General features: G+C 48.5%; 1 protein-coding gene across 3 annotated transcripts in view; it reads left to right on the forward strand.

The window, feature by feature from the left end:
• Nucleotides 1-21,755, forward strand: part of ITPR2 (inositol 1,4,5-trisphosphate receptor type 2) — a 198,330-nt gene that overhangs the window by 20,430 nt on the left and 156,145 nt on the right. For all 3 annotated transcript variants that reach the window (XM_083181094.1, XM_083181096.1, XM_083181095.1), the window contains exon 2: nt 16,045-16,115. In XM_083181094.1, the coding sequence (XP_083037220.1) occupies nt 16,045-16,115 (71 nt within the window). The remainder of the gene's footprint in view (nt 1-16,044; nt 16,116-21,755) is intronic.

Here is a 21,755-nt window from a genome sequence, read left to right on the forward strand (position 1 = left end):
TTAGAGATCTCCCCCTCACGTTCCGGATACCTGTAATCACAGTCTCCAGCAAGTCCTCCGCTAATGGAGCGATCATCGAATGACATCGCACATGCACGAGGGTGTTTAACAAAAGAAAACGCGTGTGGATCATAATCGTAACCCCCCTCCTCCCCCTGCGACATCGATGTTGAGAGAATTCCCTATAGATGCTGCTTAGCGATACATTCACAATTCACTCGCACATTTACACAGGGTGGGTTTATTTCTGTCTGCGTGGTGGCTTACCACTCGCAGTCATCTGCAACTATACAGATCAGCGATCCAGGCTGAATTAGTCCCCAAAGCAGCCAATCACATTAGTCCCAGAGTAGTGGTACGCCCAGCTTTGTATGGACGCACCCACCTTCCTGTTCTGAAGTGAACGCCCCGGCCTGAATTGCCCCCTTTATTTGGGACTTGACAACGGACGTTGCACTTCTTATTACTCTCTGCGCCGTACCCCTGGAGCTGCAGATCGGACCCGTCCTGTGTTATATACTGTGAGTCCGCTGCCTCTGTTACTCGGGAATCGCCGTCGCTGGGTGTGGCCTGGATACGGTCAGACCATTGGTGTGAAGGACGCTGGTTTCCGTGTAAACTTGGCAAAGTCGCCCGGCAGGAAGCGGGCAGTGAGACAAAACCCAGTGTAAGACATTGTGTCTGACTTCAGCAGAGGCCGAAGAATCGGATCGCCAAGGAATTGCCTAGGCTACAGCAGCCGCTTGTGAAGTATCTGCAGGAGAGGAAGCAATAGGGATGAGGGAGAGGGGAGAGGGCAATGTGTCGGAGCTTAGAGAGGGATATGAACCATATCTGCCATCTGACAGGCTGTGTTTAAAAAAGGAGCTTATTAATGTGTACTTTATCTCTCTCCAAGCCATGCGGGATGCTTTTAAAACTGGTAACTAGGTCCACTTTATGAAGGTCGAAATACATTAGGTTGACATGGCTAAAGTGAACAGGGTTGGAAGGTTGACACAAGCATTAGGTCAACAATGGGGAGGTGGAAAAATAAAAAGGTCGACATGGTTTTTTTCTTTACACTTTTTTTTCAGTCAACTTTTGCCGACACCCTACCACTCTCTACGGCGTGGTGGTAGAGTATAATAGTGCGGCGGACCATGGTGAGCACAGCGGCACACTTAGATGTATCCATGTCGACATTTGGGACAAAGAACGTGAAAAACTCATGTGGACATTTTGACTGCCGACTTAATGCTTGTTGACCTCCCAACCCTGTCGACCGTAGCCATGGTAACCTATTTCAGGTGTCGTATGTTGACCTCTATTGTTGACCTTTATTGAGTCGACCCTATAACTCCTCGTTAACACTAGCCCCAGCCCTTCCTACTGGCTGCAGGCTGTCGCTCGCACTTTCCAGAGTGTTTCATCACAATTGTGTCGGCTAATGCAGCTGCTTGCCCTATGGGACGGGTGTCTGTCGTTATGTGTACAGTACATTGTGTGGACGTCGGGCCTGTATCGCGTTATAGAGCGCACAGTGTACACAGGAGAGTGCGGTTTGAGGTGTGTATACAGGAGAACGCTTGTGTTGTTACACAGGAGTATTGCGGCTTTGTGCTTTGTGTTTAGATAAAGGCTCACACAACAAGGAATTGTATTGTTCCCAGCCTGAGAATTCCTGCACAGTTATGTAACAAGGACTCTGGGAATCTGTATCGCTACCAACTTAATGCCGCAATGCTATCCTGGATGGATGGAGCGGCCGCTGGGGGGGGGGGGGAGGGGCTTGCGTGGGGCTCTGTGTACCCCCGGCTTCATACGCTTGGTTAAAATTTGTAACGTTTCTACGCACGCCTGAAGTAAACAGATTTATGTGTCTTGAATTGATTATACAGCCGCAGACATTAAATCAGCAATTCCACATAAAATATATTTTTTTCCCTTTTATGAATAGAAAGTTATGTCTGTTATCATAGTTGACCTCTTGATATCATTATATCCTTTTCTAAATCTCTCCAGGGGGTGCAGCATATGACTGCCGGTTACACAAACACACACCTAGCGGTAAATGTACTAAAGGTTCTAAAATGAGAGGTGATGGTACCATAGCAACCCATCAGATTCTGTCTCTCTATCATTTCTCTATTGCATTCTAGAAAAAGATTGTCTGTTTTTTTTTTTTTTTATGTTTAGGAGCTTTAGTACGTTTACCATCTAGTCCTGTGATTTTCAACCGTTTTACCTTGCGGCACACTTAATAAGATTTTAAAATTGCCAAGGCACACCATGAGATCCCCACAGGGCAAAACACATTGGCCCCCACAGGAAAAAACAAACCTACTGGGCCCCATATAAAAAAAAAACATCACACTGGTCCCCACAGGTAACAAAAATAACATACATTGGCCCTTTTACATGAAAGGAAGAGACCAGTATATAACAATTGAACTGGTGGTGGCTGTAAACTGGTTTGGGCATCTCTAGATCTGGGGGCACACTTGAGACCAGCTCAAGGCACACTAGTGCGCCACGGCACAGTGGTTGAAAAACACTGGTCTAGACTTATAAGGAAGGAGGGATGTTACAGTACACAGTGCAGATCGAGCTCAGAGGGGCACTGCAAAGCCTCTCTGCTCATTACATTTTGTAAGTAAGTTAGCGCGCTATATAAATTTAAACTTACGTTCTCCTATTTTGGGGGTGATTCAGGTTGGTTTGCAAAAGCTCCTTCAGAAAGAGAGAGTTACATTTGGGGGAATTATTTTGTTTCCGTGCCGGGTTAAATGTTGCCGCCCCCCCCCCCCCCCTCGCTCGCGTGTGGCCGCAGGAAGGAAAAATCCCGGGGTTTTTGCATGTGCAAACCCCGACCATCGGGTCACGGGAATTAATTCAGCCTGGTGCAAGCGGGTCTGAATAGGCCCTTTAGGTCAAATGTGGTAACTGCTAGGATTGTTCTTTCAGCCTATCAGTACAGACGGTGTTATGGTTAGCATTACTGCCTGCACCGTACACACTTGGCCGCTTTGAGCTGAAACCTGCTGTTTTGAGCGGCTTTCAGCTCAAAGTCGCCGAGTGTGTATGGACCTCGCAGAGTTTGTATATTCTCCCCGTGCTTGCGTGGGTTTCCTCCGGGTGCTCCAGTTTCCTCCCACAATCCAAAAATATTGTGGTAGGCTAATTGGCTCCCAACAAAATTGCCCTAGAATGTCTGTGTGCGCGTGTACATGTGGTACGGAATATAGATTGTAAGCTCTACTGGGGCAGGGACTGATGCTAGTGTTCAAATATTCTCTGTAAAGCGTAAAATATGTGTGCGCCACATAAGAAACTGTTAAATACATTTATGTGATGATCACACACCTAGTATTTCTCCACGTGATTGCTGCTATAATTAGGTGGCTCACATGCCACAGAAGCTGTTTTTCTTGCAACCTACTAATCGGAGCAGTGCTGCAGCTGACCGCAGGACTAGTGATTGGGTGCGTTTAGGATGATTGATATTGCTGAGGGAGGTGCAGGAACTGCTGCACACACTGAGATAAGCTGACATACCACAGATTATCTCTGGAAGGAAGCATTTTCCTTGCCTGGCAGTATACTTTCCTTATACAGTGGGTTCAGTAACCCTGTCACTGCCAGCTCTGCAAATCGCAGGCCAGAGGTGAAATGGTTAATCCCGGACCGCCGTCCTACAGATGGCAATAGGCCCTGTGCAAGTCTGCCGCTTTCCATTTGTACAGTTACTCTCCCATCGCCAATGATGACTTCAATGCATTGCGTGTATATTTCTTTATACAAGACTAGTAAGCCCGCTCAAAGCAAAAGCTTCGACAGCTAGTCTGCTACCTTCAGTGTTAATGCATGTGTGAGAAAGAGATGTAGTTTCACACTCTGCCAGCAGATGGCAGTGTTTCGGAGACTAACGCACACTAGACCTATATTTATATAGATGATACTGCTCTTTTAATGGAATGGCCGGGAGGGTTCCGGAAATTGGGTCCCCCTCCTGGATTAAATGCAGTCTACCGTGGGACCAAAGACGCGAATCGTGTCCTTGTAGCCTCACCCGCCGCTGTCCAATGCATCAAATACCGGCATTGGATGTGGGGGCGTGGCCGGGAGGATGCAATCGCACTGCCCCTAAACATAAAGTTCCTTCCGTGGTCCCGCCCCCACCATGCCCCTTTCCTGTCCGGCGGCCCCTCCCCCAACTGCCACACTGAACTGGCTGCTCTCTCCCTCCAGGAAGAGAGGAATCGTACTGTGCCTCTGGTTAGTTGTGGGCCCCTGTTTGAGATAGAAGACCTCAAACACACAGGGTTGATGTGATGTTGCCCATAGCAACCAATAAGATTCTTCTTTATTTATTTATCACCTTGTAGAAGATAATAGGTAGAACCTGATTGGTTGCCCATAGCAACATCACATCTTCAAAAGAACTCCCAGCTATGAACCCCACAAAGTGGGATTCAATTGTTTTTGGGTGCCCGAAAAAAAAAATTCTTTCCCCAAAACCCCCTTTTTCTGTGTCCCCCTCATAGGAACACTATTGGTTACTGCTGCATTCCTCCTGGATGACTGAGACGGCATTCCTAATCAGGATGTTGTAACATAGCTGGAAGCTTCTGTACCTGATGACCTTGCAATGCTTTACGGCATTGCTGCAATAATCCTGTCATACATCACACGCTGCTAATATTTGTCCTGAGTTATGCGGAGTTCATCACTTCGCTTGGGGTTCATGTGCAAATATTCTCTGTACACCACTGCGGAATATGTGTGCGATATATAAATAACATAAAAATGACAGTTAGGAGCTGAGTGGCTGCTACTTTATGCCAATGCCGGGTCGGACTTGGAAACTTGATCCTGTGTCCGACAAATTTACACTTAGGCCCTTATTTTGCTTCACTCGCAAAGGCAAATTCCTTATCAAATGGACAAAACCATGTGCACTGCAGGTGGGGCAGATGTATCATGTGCAGAGAGAATCAGATTTGGGTGGGGTTTTACTTCAAAGTGAGATCTATATTGCAGTGTAGAAATAAAGCAGCCAGTGTTTTCCCTGCACAGAAACAAAATAACTCACCCAAATCTAATTCGCTCTGCACAAGTTACATCTGCCCACCTGCAGTGCAGCATGGTTTTGTCCATTTGAGAAGGAATTTGCCTTTGCGAGTGAACCAGAATAAGGGTCCAAATCCGGGTCACCCATTATAAAGCGTGCCAACCTGTAGCAAGTAAGATTGGCCGGTAGTTATGTAATATCTGGGCTCCCGTTTTTCTTATGAGACCGCGTCCCCTCGCGGGGTTCGCCACGCTTCGGGCACGGTGGCTCGCTGCGCTCGCCACACTATATAAAATCAGCTCCATGCGTAGTTGGATAGTAGGGGTATGAAAAAACGGGGTGCATTTAACATGGGAGCCCAGATAATATACACGTTTCCCCTGTAACAATGTTTTCAAGATTTTTTTTTACGTTTTTTTTCCACGCGTCCTAATCGGATTGCCACACACAAAAAAAAAATCTTCCCAATAATATTTTTCTGCTAATTGGATAGATAAAGTACCAGAAAACCAATCTGCTCCTGTAATTTTTCAAACACAGCCTGTAACATGGCAGTTAGGAGCGCTGATTGCCTGGTACTTTCTCTCTCTCCACTTCATCACTCTCTAAAGGTGTGTACACAATGTTCAATATAATTAAAGATATCGGCGGTGCTGTTGGACGAACAGTCTAGAGCCTAGACTGAATGATGATGTGTCCGGGGTCGTTAAGGACCCACGGCAGCGTGTATCGTTCATCGTTATAGCGTACACACCGGGCGATAGTTTAAGTGATGTCACTTAAAGGGCCCGAACATTTGATACTGTTTAAAATATCGCTTAAGGTGTACGCGCCTTACGAATGGGTACACCTTTAAAATGAACGTCAATCTTTCCAATGGTCGGGGCACGCAAGGTTGGCGGTACACGCTGGTAAGATTTAATGACAGACGGAAGGATCACTGTTGCGTAACTCGATAATAGGCGCCGCGCCGCCTGCGATATCGTCAGGTGGACCATGTATCGCTGAAAAGATGGCACATGCAACTCACCACCACCCAATTGAGCGAATGCATCAGTCGATTTGCACAATTTGTCAGGCCGATATCGGACTGATGTGTATCCACCATGACGCTTAGAACAATATATTGAATAACGTTAGAAAAGACGTAGAAGCAGAAGTGAGTGCGCTGTGTCTGTGTCTGTGCATGGCCCTGCTCTAGAACTTGTCCTGGGGTTAATGATTAGCCAGCGACAGGGGAACGTTTCAGCGTTACAGGAGTCTGTAGGTAATCCTTGTTGTTATACATTGCTTGCCCTTCTATTACATGACCTTCCTTTCACTAGTAACTGGGTAATAACATGGACTTATTTGTGTGTGTGTGTGTGTGACAAGTATCACAAACACGACTCAGATGAAGACTTCTTTATTTTGAACAGCATGTCAAAGCATCTCCATTACAGGCAATCTCAGCATCACAGATAGCCCACGCTACCCTGGGCCTATCGCATTGGCACCTATTCCACCACCAAGAGCAAGGTGACTCTGCCCTAGAAACCCTTATGTCAGGAAATCACAGGTGCTACTGATTACACACCTGGGATTCTGCTACTGCTACCAGAACCTGGATCCTCCACCATACTTTTCATGTGGGGAGATGCTATATAATCTCTCACTGGTGAAAGGAATGTTCCTATAAATAATACTTATTTATGGTGTGTATTAATGTTCTGACCTATATGTATTACACTATGATCATCCATGGCGGCATCTAGTTTGGCTATAGCCAGACTATCACGTCATGTGGGGCTCAGTCAGTGCGGACAGTTGGCGGCCATATATGTTGGCAGGTTGTGCGCTTGTTGGTTAACTCCATTACTATGTGTACAGGGCTGAGCATAGTATAAGTACCCCACACGCGGGCAGATTTGGGCACCCTGGCCAGTTCCTGCGGAATATGGGCAGGTGAGGTGACTGGGGGCCAGATGTACTAAGCTTCAAAAGTGATAAAATGGAGAGTGATAAGCAGACAGCCAATCAGCTCCTGCCTGACACCTCACAGGCTGTGTTTGAAAAATGTCAGGCAGGAGCTGACTGGCTGGCTGTTTCACTCTTCATTTTATCACTTTTGAAGCTTAGAGAATCTAGCCCTAGGCCCGTGCACCGCTAAATGACCGGACGTGTCCTATTTGTACCACAGCTGATGGGTTGTGTGTAGTGTTGTCATTGTCTGAGTGACATGAATTACTTTGTGTGTAATGGATCTTCTGGTGCCTGTGAGGTGATCCGCACATTCCCCTCATACTTTACGGCAGTTGTGAGAAAGTGATGAGTGTAACTAATGAGGAACTGCAGCGGTTGTATGCAAATGCTGAGGTTCCTGGCTCGCTGCAGTGCAGTCCTGGTTACCTGCTGGGAGGGGATCTTCCTGTTACATATGGGGTTATTTTACCTAAAAAATGAAAACTATGCATTTGGTAAAGTTTTTAGAAAAGTTTTCTTTATTGAGACGTTTTTGGCTGCATACTCTGAGATTATGGGGTCAGTGTAGTAACATCCTGCTTATAGCTGCACTCAGAGACAATCAGCCCCTGTCACAGGCAGCCCTGTCCTCACTGACACATCTCTGGTCTCCTGATATACTCTGTGCTGCTGGGGACCCTGCTCCTCCCACTATATCACTCTGTCTGTGGCTTCCTGCTGCCTCCATTCCCCTCCTCACATCATGTCACTGTCCCTGTCACATGCAGCCCTGTCCTCACTCACACATCACTCATCTCCTGATATACTCTGTGCTGCTGGGGACCCTGCTCCTCCCACTATATAAAACCCTGTTGCTTTTCTCGCTTTGCATAGGTCTTAGCCATGCAAAGCGAGAAACCCCACTGGTGCCCGGGAACAAACATTTGCATATCGCCCCATCAGAACATTTGAATGGCCCCCACTGAGTGTCCATGCTGTCTGGCTGTGCAGTGCAGCATTGAGCTTCCTCTGTCTGTGCTCAGCCTCTAGCGCAAGAGTCAGGGCTGGAGGTTACACAAACTCTGCAGAGATTATCCAGGGTCTTCCTGGTGTAACGTGATCTGTGGGCGCTCAGGGGGGAACTAATGCAGCTCTGATACCAGCACTAATGGAGCCGCAATACCAGTGCGCATAGAGCAGGCTGCTGTCGCCCCACTCTAACCCCATAGCCCGTCCTGTGAGTACAGTTAAGAAGGAGTTAAAGAGGGAGGAAGAAGCAAAGTAATAGGGAGCAGCTGTTAAGAGAGAGTAGGGAAAGGGGTGTTACCTCAAAAGGTGACAAATCACCGACTTTATATACCTATAGTGTGCTGGGAAAGATGAGTTCTCGCAATGAGGTCTCCCTCAAATGTTACTAGTCACCACCCGGCATACCAGCTGCCATCTGTAATCGATGGGCCTTTTAGGTATTGTGGGAAGTCAGACCTGTACTCCCTGATTTGACCCCATAGGGCTGCTGCTGCCCAGCTATATATACCTATGACCAAAAAGGGGGTACAACGGTTTCCTTAGCGGGGTCTCCCCCCTCTGTGTACTCAGTTATACCTCAATTTGGTCGGCTTCCTTAAGCAGGTGATGCAAGAAGGGCTTTGAAGGTATTGCGGGTGAGCAAGTCCTAATTGTCGGGGTTACAGGGAGAGAGGATAACACACAAAAGAAGAAGCAAAGTATTGGGAAAGGAGGAGAGAGAGAATATTGGGAGGGGGGCAAGAGAGCCAAAAAGAGACAAAAGAGAGGGATGTTACCTCAAAGGTGACAATTCACCAACTTTATATACCTACAGTAGGCTGGGGAAGGTGAGTTATCGCAGTGAGGTCTCCCCCAACTGTTACTCGTCACCACCCGGCATACCAGCTGCCATCTGTAATAGATGGGCCTTTTAGGTATTGTGGGCAGTCGAACCTATGCTCCCTGATTAAACCCCAAAGGGCTGCTGCTGCCCAGCTATATATACCTATGACCAAAAAGGGGGTACAACGGTTTCCTTAGTGGGGTCTCCCCCCTCTTGTACTCAGTTATGTCTCAGTTTGGTCAGCTTCCTTTAGCAGAGGATGCAAAAAGGGCTTTAGAGGTATTGCGGGTGAGCGAGTCCTAGTGGTAGGGGTTACAGGGAGAGAGGATAACATAAGAGGGGAAAAAAACTCCCAAGACACTGGTATCCTAGGGGTGGGGTAGAATCCCCTGGTTTCAGAAGAAGTGGTTACAGGGTTAAGTCCCTAATCTCCCAGGTTGAATGTTACCTGAGAAAGGTATGTCAGGCGGTGCTGCTCCATTACTTAGGAATTAAATATGCGCTGAATTCCCCCGTGAGTTATATCAGTGGGGGGTGAGCGAAATGTAGCCCAGAGTGTATTGCAGGTGACTGGTGAGAGCAGTTTACCGGGAATCAGGGGAGAGAGAAGAAGAGGAGGTATAGAGCAAGATAAGGGAAGACTAAGTAGAGGAAAGAATAGGGGGAGAGGCACAGTGGATACCTAAAATTTCACCCCGGGGATCAGGTCCTGGATCTCCACCGGGTCTGCCGCTGTGACTGGAGATACGTGATCCCTGCTGTCTCTGCGTGTGCAGGTCTCTGAAGCGCTGTCGTCAGTCTCTGTCTATCTGGTGTGTTCCTGGGCTGCCGTGGATCTAAGCCAGGGAAGCCCTCTGAGGAGTGCACAGATGTGCCGCTGTGTGGCGGCTTCAGAGTCTCTGGGTCAGGGTCTCCTTAATGCTGTAAGTCAGCCAGTCTCTGGGTGTCCGCGGGATACACGGGTATGAGGTGCTGTAAATCAGCGTTTCTGTCACAAGCGGGATGCGCGGGTATCGGAGTCAGGAGGCACTGGATAGGTACACCAGCGTCACCTCTGTGCTGTAGATCAGCGTTTTTGTCCGCAAACCGGGTATGAGGTGCTGTAAATCAGCGTATTTGTCACAAGCGGGATGCGCGGGTATCGAAGTCAGGAGGCACTGGATAAGTGAACCAGTGTCCCCTCTGTGCTGTAAATCAGCGTTTCTGTCCACAGACGATCGTTTCGCCACGGAGGCTTTCTCAATGTGTGTTAGTTATACCACAGATTATCTCTGGAAGGAAGCATTTTCCTTGCCTGGCAGTATACTTTCCTTATACAGTGGGTTCAGTAACCCTGTCACTGCCAGCTCTGCAAATCGCAGGCCAGAGGTGAAATGGTTAATCCCGGACCGCCGTCCTACAGATGTGCAAGTCTGCCGCTTTCCTTTTGTACAGTTACTCTCCCATCGCCAATGATGACTTCAATGCATTGCGTGTATATTTCTTTATACAAGACTAGTAAGCCCGCTCAAAGCAAAAGCTTCGACAGCTAGTCTGCTACCTTCAGTGTTAATGCATGTGTGAGAAAGAGATGTAGTTTCACACTCTGCCAGCAGATGGCAGTGTTTCGGAGACTATCGCACACTAGACCTATATCTATATAGATGATACTGCTCTTTTAATGGAATGGCCGGGAGGGTTCCGGAAATTGGGTTCCCCTCCTGGATTAAATGCAGTCTATCGTGGGACCAAAGACGCGAATCGTGTCCTTGTAGCCTCACCCGCCGCTGTCCAATGCATCAAATACCGGCATTGGAAATGTGGGGGCGTGGCCGGGAGGACGCAATCGCACTGCCCCTAAACATAAAGTTCCTTCCGTGGTCCCGCCCCCACCATGCCCCTTTCCTGTCCGGCGGCCCCTCCCCCAACTGCCACACTGAACTGGCTGCTCCCTCCAGGAAGAGAGGAATCGTACTGTGCCTCTGGTTAGTTGTGGGCCCCTGTTTGAGATAGAGGACCCCAAACACACAGGGGTAATGTGATGTTGCCCATAGCAACCAATAAGATTCTTCTTTATTTATTTATCACCTTGTAGAAGATAATAGGTAGAACCTGATTTTGTTGCCCATAGCAACATCACCTCTTCAAAAGAACTCCCAGCTATGAACCCCACAAAGTGGGATTCAATTGTTTTTGGGTGCCCGAAAAAAAAACATTTCTTTCCCCAAAACCCCCTTTTTCTGTGTCGCACTATAAGTTCCCCCTCATAGGAACACTATCGGTTACTGCTGCATTCCTCCTGGATGACTGAGACGGCATTCCTAATCAGGATGTTGTAACATAGCTGGAAGCTTCTGTACCTGATGACCTTGCCACGCTTTACGGCATTGCTGCAATAATCCTGTCATACATCACACGCTGCTAATATTTGTCCTGAGTTATGCGGAGTTCATCACGTCGCTTGGGGTTCATGTGCAAATATTTTCTGTACACTGCTGCGGAATATGTGTGCGATATATAAATAACATAAAAATGACAGTTAGGAGCTGAGTGGCTGCTACTTTATGCCAATGCTGGGTTGGACTTGGAAACTTGATCCTGTGTCCGACAAATTTACACTAAGGCCCTTATTTTGGTTCACTCGCAAAGGCAAATTCCTTATCAAATGGACAAAACCATGTGCACGGCAGGTGGGGCAGATGTATCATGTGCAGAGAGAATCAGATTTGGGGGGGGGGGGGGGGGGGGGTTTACTTCAAAGTGAGATCTATATTGCAGTGTAGAAATAAAGCAGTCAGTGTTTTCCCTGCACAGAAACAAAATAACTCACCCAAATCTAATTCGCTCTGCACAAGTTACATCTGCCCCCCTGCAGTGCACATGGTTTTGTCCATTTTAGAAGGAATTTGCCTTTGCGAGTGAACCAGAATAAGGGCCCAAATCCGGGTCACCCATTATAAAGCAGGCCAACCTGTAGCAAGTAAGATTGGCCGGTAGTTATGTAATATCTGGGCTCCCGTTTTTCTTATGAGACCGCGTCCCCTCGCGGGGCGCGCTGCGCTCGCCACGCTTCGGGCACGGTGGCTCGCTGCGCTCGCCACACTATATAAAATCAACTCCATGCGTAGTTGGATAGTGGGGGTATGAAAAAATGGGGTGCATTTAACATGGGAGCCCAGATAATACATAAGTACCGATTGGTCATTACATGTCTGCGTTTACCTGGCCACTTCCTGTCAGTCACTTCACTATTTACCTACTGCGTGTTCCCAGTGCGTCCCAGACACACGCGTCGAGAGTAAACAGGCAGGCAAAACAAAAGCCTTGAAAGCAGCCCCATTTTTGTGCGAAAATTGGACTGTCGCTGCGAAAATACACGTTTCCCCTGTAACAATGTTTTCAAGATTTTTTTTTTTTTACGTTTTTTTTCCACGCGTCCTAATCGGATTGCCACAAAAAAAAAAAAAATCTTCCCAATAATATTTTTCTGCTAATTGGATAAAGTACCAGAAAACCAATCTGCTCCTGTCATTTTTCAAACACGGCCTGTAACATGGCAGTTAGGAGCGCTGATTGCCTGGTACTTTATCTCTCTCCTCTTCATCACTCTCTAAAGGTGTGTACACAATGTTCAATATAATTAAAGATATCGGCGGTGCTGTTGGACGAACAGTCTAGAGCCTAGACTGAATGATGATGTGTCCGGGGTCGTTAAGGACCCACGTCAGCGTGTATCGTTCATCGTTGTAGCGTACACACCGGGCGATAGTTTAAGTGATGGCACTTAAAGGGCCCGAACATTTGATACTGTTTAAAATATCGCTTAAGGTGTATGCGCCTTACGAATGGGTACACCTTTAAAATGAACGTCAATCTTTCCAATGGTCGGGGCACGCAAGGTTGGCGGTACACACTGGTAAGATTTAATGACAGACGGACGGATCACTGTTGCGTAACTCGATAATAGGCACCGCGCCGCATGCGATATCGTCAGGTGGACCATGTATCGCTGAAAAGATGGCACATGCAACTCACCACCACCCAATTGAGCGAATGCATCAGTCGATTTGCACAATTTGTCTGGCCGATATCGGACTGATGTGTATCCACCATGACGCTTAGAACAATATATTGAATAACGTTAGAAAAGACGTAGAAGCAGAAGTGAGTGCGCTGTGTCTGTGTCTGTGCATGGCTGTGCTCTAGAACTTGTCCTGGGGTTAATGATTAGCCAGCGACAGGGGAACAGATCAGCGTTACAGGAGTCTGTAGGTAATCCTTGTGGTTATACATTGCTTGCCCTTCTATTACATGACCTTCCTATCACTAGTAACTGTTTAATATCATGGACTTATTTGTGTGTGTGTGTGTGTGTGTGTGTGTGACAAGTATCACAAACCTCTGCCCTAGAAACACTTATGTCAGGGAATCACAGCTGCTACTGATTACACACCTGGGGTTCTGCTACTGCTACCAGAACCTGGATCCTCCACCATACTTTTCACGTGGGGAGATGCTATATAATCTCTCACTGGTGAAAGGAATGTTCCTATAAATAATACTTATTTATGGTGTGTAGTAGTGTTCTGACCTATATGTATTACACTATGATCATCCATGGCGGCATCTAGTTTGGCTATAGCAGGACCATTACGTAATTTGGGGCTCAGTCAGTGCGGACAACTGGCGGCCAGATATGTTGGCAGGTTGTGCGCTCGTCTGTTTCCTCCATTATGTGTACAAGGCTGAGCTTAGTATAAGTGCCCCACACGCGGGCAGATTTGGGCACCCTGGCCAGTTCCTGTGGAATATGGGCAGGGGAGGTGACTGGGGGCCAGATGTACTAAGCTTCAAAAGTGATAAAATGGAGAGTGATAAGCAGACAGCCAATCAGCTCCTGCCTGCCACCTCACAGGCTGTGTTTGAAAAATGTCAGGCAGGATCTGATTGGCTGGCTGTTTCACTCTTCATTTTATCACTTTTGAAGCTTAGAGAATCTAGCCCTAGGCCCGTGCACCGCTAAATGACCGGACGTATCCTATTTGTACCACAGCTGATGGGTTGTGTGTAGTGTTGTCATTGTCTGAGTGACATGAATTACTTTGTGTGTAATGGATCTTCTGGTGCCTGTGAGGTGATCCGCACATTCCCCTCATACTTTATGGCAGTTGTGAGAAAGTGATGAGTGTAACTAATGAGGAACTGCAGCGGTTGTATGCAAATGCTGAGGTCGCTGGCTCGCTACAGTGCAGTCCTGGTTACCTGCTGGGAGGGGATCTTCCTGTTACATATGGGGTTATTTTACCTAAAAAATGAAAACTATGCATTTGGTAAAGTTTTTAGAAAAGTTTTCTTTATTGAGACGTTTTTGGCTGCATACTCTGAGATTATGGGGTCAGTGTAGTAACATCCTGCTTATAGCTGCACTCAGAGACAATCTGCCCCTGTCACATGCAACCCTGTCCTCACTGACACATCACTGGTCTCCTGATATACTCTGTGCTGCTGGGTATCCTGCTCCTCCCACTATATCACTCTGTCTGTGGCTTCCTGCTGCCTCCATTCCCCTCCTCACATCATGTCACTGCCCCTGTCACATGCAGCCCTGTCCTCACTGACACATCACTCATCTCCTGATATACTCTGTGCTGCTGGGGACCCTGCTCCTCCCACTATATAAAACCCTGTTGCTTTTCTCGCTTTGCATAGGTCTTAGCCATGCAAAGCGAGAAACCCCACGGGTGCCCGGGAACAAACATTTGCATATCGCCCCATCAAAACATTTGAATGGCCCCCACTGAGTGTCCCTGCTGTCTGGCTGTGCCGCACAGCATTGAGCTTCCTCTGTCTGTGCTCAGCCTCTAGTGCAAGAGTCAGGGCTGGAGGTTACAAAAAATCTGCAGAGATTATCCAGGGTCTTCCTGGTGTAACGTGATCTGTGGGCGCTCGGGGGGGAACTAATGCAGCTCTGATACCAGCACTAATGGAGCCGCAATACCAGTGCGCATAGAGCAGGCTGCTGTCGCCCCACTCTCACCCCATAGCCTGTCCTGTGAGACAGGAAACAGATGCATCATTGCTGATTTGTTTGGTGGCGCTAAGAAGGAAGTGACCGCGTTACTGCAGCAGATGTTTTGCTGTGTTGTAAGAAGTTTCCCAGCATGCTGTATAATCTTCTTTATTTAGCTGCACAACAGGAGCGGAATCCTACGGTTATATCACACCGCGCTGTGATTACGGCACAGGGTGATGTGTGAGATACAAACTGTTAGCGGTGTCCTGCAAAGTGGGCAAAGTGGGCGATCTGGCGTAAACAGCTGTATTTGAGTATGACGTAGTGCTGTGCATGCTGGGAAATGTAGAACGCCACTTCTACCAATACACTGTGGGAACTCCTCAATTCTTTCATAAAAAACTTTTTTTTTTTTTCCCTAAGGAGATTGGGAAAACAACACCTTTATGCCTGGTGCTAATGAGGTGGTGCACTGCTCTGTCTGACCGAGATGTCATAAAATTCACTGGTGTAAAATCGTAAATGTACCCCCGTTTCAGTTACATATCTTGCACCATTTGAAAGATATATCATGCACCCGGTTTTAATGCCTTTTAAACATCTGAAACTTAAGGCCTGCTTTCTCCTTTGTTTAGTTTTTCAACCCATTGCATTGTGAAATAATTGTGGTGAACTATACGGTGGTTTTGCCATAGAGCTCAGTGACAACAGTCTGTTACAACGCACTACTGGAAGCCGAGGTACAGTTCCCAGCAGTGCTGCCATGTTTCTTTTTTTGGGGGAAAACCTCCCTCTGGCCAGCATTTGCAGCGGTGCACCTAGATTTCCTCCAAAGTGGGTAAAAGAGTCATGGAGTGGATTTTCACCATGAAGTTTTGCCAAAAATTCAGAAACAAGAATATTGACATGGGATATAAGGGGTGGGGTGGGTATAGTGCTTGTTAGGTCTTTTTTTTTTTCATTTTGTCTCCGATTTTCAGGCCACAACATGGCTGCCATTGCACCTATGCATCGAGTGTGATTGTACAGAATGCACCTGCAAGGTCGCCTGCTATATTTAGTGGGTGCTGCAATCTGTCCCTGTCAGCCAGCGCTGCTTATCTCGGCCTCTCCCAAACCGTAGCTCCGTCACTGTTTGTTCCCCTGCACTGCGACACCCATTCCAAACGTAACCTTATTTTTTTTCTTCTTCTTCTTTCCCCCCAGATTGGTGGATGACAGATGCGTGGTTCACCCAGATGCCGGAGATCTGACCAATCCGCCCAAAAAGTTCCGAGGTAACGCCTGGGGCCGCCGAGCGCTGTAGTGTCTGCATAATGTCCTCAGCTGGTCAAACAGGACGGGCGGCTGCTATTAATAATTAGTGCTGCTCGTGCGTCTCCGTATGAAGCTGTATTTACATAAGCACGCGGCACATCAAGGTGGTTACGCTTTGGCTAATTACGGGGTTAAAGCTTCGATACCAGGGACTTATCTCTCCAGAGATTCTGCCGTCTTGTCTCATAGTAACTACACCAAACACATATGAGAGAGAGAGATATATAGATATTATCAGAGATCACAATCCCAGTAAGGAAAAAACGTGATCAGAGAATACGGTATTTGACAGTTGTTTTGTTGTCACGGAGACAGTGACGTCGTACAATGAGACTGTTCCAAGTGTGTTTGGTTTGGTAATCCGCACCAGTCAGTCAGGAGATGGCAGGTGTGTAAGGTCTGGCTGCACTACACGTATCTGACCCAATCTTCTATACCTTCTTTACAGTTTTCCGGGAGATATATTAGCACCCAAAATCACACTGCAGTAGGCGAGTATTCCGCCGTAAGGTCAACACAACCAAAATATCGACATTCTTTTTTGTGATTTTTTTTTTTTGTTGTTAAAAGTTTTTGTGACTTTTTCATACGCCACCAATCCACACAAACTGTAATTGCAATCGGTAAAGAATGGGGAACCTACGCCCCACACTAATTGGGAGTCCATGTCGACAGGTGTCAGCGCTGACACAAAAAAACCTGTGAAAAACTCATGTAGACCGTTTAATGTATCGAGTTATCGTTTGTGTCGACCTACTGCATGTCCACCTTTTTGTCAATGTAGACACTGTAGACTCTGACCCCCTGACCCCGCATGCCCGGCTGTCATCGCTATGGAGGATTCTGAGGAAACCATTGCTGGTATCTTTTGGGAAGTGTAGTCCATGAGCTTCGAGGGGCTAACGCCATTTTCACATGGCGCCATCTTCGGGGACTAATCTCGCGGAGTTGAATAAATCTGACCGCACAGGTCTCTATGGCGGCTGCGCCGGTACCGGAAAATGGGTGTTGATGAATCCTATGGAATATGACGCAACTATTTAATGATAAATTGACCCTTTAGGGAGGAACCTGGTAAATGCAAGATTTGTCACCTTTTTTTTTATTATTTATTTTTTAAATTGATTTATTTATTTAATAAATCTCCCCAAACGTACACAGGAAATTCTTAAACCTGTAAAATGGCGATTTCCTCTGGAAATGGCAGCGGCTGACACATGAAAAGGTCGACATGAGATTTTTAATTTTTTTTTTAAATGTATTTATTTGTTTTTGCATGTAGACTCTGATTGGGAACGGTACAGGATGCCACATGACGGTACCCACTGCTCTAATTGGTGGTCCACTGCTCAGATGTCGACATTGACAATTAGAAAAAAACTTGTCAGCCACTTAGTGCACCTTGACCTATTGACTGATGTCAACACTGTCTGACCTATGACCCGTTGGTATTGTGTTAGGTGTCAGCAGGGGTTTGAGGCCTGGTTTCCCAGCCTGTGGCACACTCGCTATATACATGACCTGTGTATTTGCTCACCCTGGGATAATCCCTTCCCCTGTCAGCGTGAGTAATGGCTGACGAGCGAGTCTGTGCATGCGGGGCAGCCCATCGCAGCACCCTGTGTAGCAACAGACAACACAAGCTTGGAGCTCGCAGCCTCCGGCTCAGCCCCGCCGATGTCATGGGAACATGTGGAATTTATGGTGGAAATTTCCAAAATAATGAACATTTCTGGTGTTAGGGTTCAGGTATGGTCACGGTGCTTGCTGTAGAGATCGCAAAGCTCAACCGTACCTTAGGCTTCTAAACCATGGAGGTGGCCATTTTGTGGGTGGTACCGATGTTCAGTCTGTCGCGTTGCCTGGCATTAGCGGCATTGCCTGGCCAATACATAATAGTCATACAGTATGGGTGGCAGCTGAGAGACTGAATGAAGGAGAAAGGTCTGTGTAGTAGGGACACCGTTGTGTGCATTACACCAGTGGTGTCAAACTCATGGCCCTCCATCTGTTGTGGAACTACACATCCCAGCATGCCCTGCCACAGTTTTATCAATCCATTATATAAAATGTGGCAGGGCATGCTGGGATGTGTAGTTCCACAATAGATGGAGGGCCATGAGTTTGACACCACTGCATTACACAATGGCAACATGCATAAGTCACTCCTACACAAATAACGTTATAAAGTATCATGGTGGGGAGAGGGCACCGGCTGCAGTACTGTGGCGGGGAGGGGGGAATCGGCTTCCACACTGGGGAGGGGTCACTGACTGCCCTGCGGGCCGCGCGGCCCCCCGTCTCTCTGCCCCCCTGCGGGCCGCGCGGCCCCCCGTCTCTCTGCCCCCCTGCGGGCCGCGCGGCCCCCCGTCTCTCTGCCCCCCTGCGGGCCGCGCGGCCCCCCGTCTCTCTGCCCCCCTGCGGGCCGCGCGGCCCCCCGTCTCTCTGCCCCCCTGCGGGCCGCGCGGCCCCCCGTCTCTCTGCCCCCCCTGCGGGCCGCGCGGCCCCCCGTCTCTCTGCCCCCCCTGCGGGCCGCGCGGCCCCCCGTCTCTCTGCCCCCCCTGCGGGCCGCGCGGCCCCCCGTCTCTCTGCCCCCCCTGCGGGCCGCGCGGCCCCCCGTCTCTCTGCCCCCCCTGCGGGCCGCGCGCCCCCCCGTCTCTCTGCCCCCCTGCGGGCCGCGCGCCCCCCCGTCTCTCTGCCCCCCTGCGGGCCGCGCGCCCCCCCCGTCTCTCTGCCCCCCTGCGGGCCGCGCGCCCCCCCGTCTCTCTGCCCCCCTGCGGGCCGCGCGGCCCCCCGTTTCTCTGCCCCCCTGCGGGCCGCGCGGCCCCCCGTCTCTCTGCCCCCCTGCGGGCCGCGCGGCCCCCCGCCTCTCTGCCCCCTGCGGGCCGCGCGCCCCCCCGCCTCTGCGATTTGTGTATTTCCTTGTTTTAAGAGTGTCTGTCACAACCTATTAGCTCCTATGAGCTTCTGGTGGCGATTGTTTGCTGGCGTTGCTGAGAGGTAGCGGCGCGCGTCTTTGTCTGCGCCTCAGCATCCTAATCCTTTGTTTGTTTTCTTTATTGTCCTTGTTTCATTCTTAAATCCAGGTACACATCCAGCAGGACGGCCTGCGCCGCTTGTTTACTTTGTGCCTTTCACTGGAATACAGAGCAAATAATTAGTTTGAGGCCATTGTGGTGAATTACTGTGTAATCGTTGTCACCCTGACATAACAGGCGCAGTGAGAGTACGAGAGAGGCTTCACAGAGCGGGGGGACACCCAGCGTTCAATGGGCATGCCCACAAAAATGGTGGTCGCACCCATATAAACGCTGGGAGGGCCCCAGGGAACACAGGCGGTCTCCAGTCTGCTCGGGGCTGGCTGATGGTGTCACATGTCGGCAGCGCCCACAATTCGGGAAAACTGTGCAGCAGAAGTTAGTCCTGTCTGCTGCGTACAAAGTCATTAGATGGTGGGAAACAATCAAATCATTTCTTCTCTGTGTGGCGTCTTGCGAGCGGGATGTGTAAGCGTACACCTCTGCTCGCAGCTTACCGAGGGGATCTGCCCAGCAGCAGGAGGGGGACGACGACGTGCATTCGGGGGGATATACACAGCCTAGTGAGCAGTTCTGATCCAGGCTCATTGTGCACCGGGACTGAGACGGCCGTGCCGGTCGCGTCTTGTTTTGGTGTCCAGGATCGTAGTAGCAACACCATCCTCCGCGATACATGTGCATTTTTACAACCACTACCCGTTCCCTCCCTCAAACAGTCCCTGACTGTCAATCACTGTGCAAAGAAATTCTGCCTGAAAGCAACATCGTTAATTAACATTGGCGACAGACTGAACTATGACAGCTGTGGGCCCTGGGGACTGAGTGATGCCAGCTGGCTTTTTATTATACACACCGATCCCTCCCCCATTATCATTATTATTAACGGTTGTTTATATAGCGCAGACATATTCCGCAGAGAGTATTAGAACACTGTCAGTCCCTGCCCCAGAGGAGCTTACAATCTATGTTCCCTGCCACATGTACACACACACAGACATTCTAGGGTTAATTCTGTGGGGAGCCAATTAGCCTACCAGTATATTTATTGTGGGAGGAAACCGGAGTACCCGGAGGAAACCCACGCAAACCCCGCACAGTTATGGCCATGGTGGGGATAGAACTCATGACCTCAGCGCTGTGAGGCAGTAATGCTATAACCATTACACCGTCCGTACTGCCCTGTATATATAACACATGGTGGGGATAGAACCCATGACCTCAGAGCTGTGAGCCAGTAATGCTAACCATTACACCATCCGTACTGCCCCGTATATATAACACATGGTGGGAATAGAACCCATGACCTCAGCGCTGTGAGGCAGTAATGTAACCATTACACCATCCGTACTGCCCTGTATATATAACACATGGTGGGGATAGAACCCATGACCTCAGAGCTGTGAGGCAGTAATGCTAACCATTACACCATCCGTACTGCCCTGTATAAATAACACATGGTGGGGATAGAACCCATGACCTCAGCGCTGTGAGGCACTAATGCTATAACCATTACACCGTCCGTACTGCCCTGTATATATAACACATGGTGGGGATAGAACCCATGACCTCAGAGCTGTGAGGCAGTAATGCTAACCATTACACCATCCGTACTGCCCCGTATATATAACACATGGTGGGGATAGAACCCATGACCTCAGCGCTGTGAGGCAGTAATGCTATAACCATTACACCGTCCGTACTGCCCTGTATATATAACACATGGTGGGGATAGAACCCATGACCTCAGAGCTGTGAGGCAGTAATGCTAACTATTACACCATCCGTACTGCCCTGTATATATAACACATGGTGGGGATAGAACCCATGACCTCAGTGCTGTGAGGCAGTAATGTAACCATTACACCATCCGTACTGCCCCGTATATATAACACATGGTGGGGATAGAACCCATGACCTCAGCGCTGTGAGGCAGTAATGCTATAACCATTACACCGTCCGTACTGCCCTGTATATATATAACACATGGTGGGGATAGAACCCATGACCTCAGAGCTGTGAGGCAGTAATGCTAACCATTACACCGTCCGTACTGCCCTGTATATATAACACATGGTGGGGATAGAACCCATGACCTCAGCGCTGTGAGGCAGTAATGTAACCATTACACCATCCGTACTTCCCTGTATGTATAAAACATGGTGGTGATAGAACCCATGACCTCAGTGCTGTGTGGCAGTAATGTAACCATTACACCATCCGTACTTCCCCGTATATATAACACATGGTGGGGATAGAGCCCATGACCTCAGTGCTGTGAGGCAGTAATGCTAACCATTACACCATCCGTACTGCCCCGTATATATAACACATGGTGGGGATAGATCCCATGACCTCAGTGCTGTGAGGCAGTAATGTAACCATTATACCATCCGTGCTGCCGTCTATTAACTTGAACATGTTGACATTATTATGTCGGCATTGTGAACACAGACTAAATAATGCGTTGGCGGTAGTGCTCAAGAAATATTTCATGTGGTTATGCGGTTTAATGCTCTATTATAAATTACCTTTATCAAAAGTCTTTGAAGATACGACTGTTAG

This window comes from Crinia signifera, chromosome 4, assembly GCF_055691185.1.
Source record: "Crinia signifera chromosome 4, ASM5569118v1, whole genome shotgun sequence".
Taxonomy (NCBI): Eukaryota; Metazoa; Chordata; class Amphibia; order Anura; family Myobatrachidae; genus Crinia; species Crinia signifera.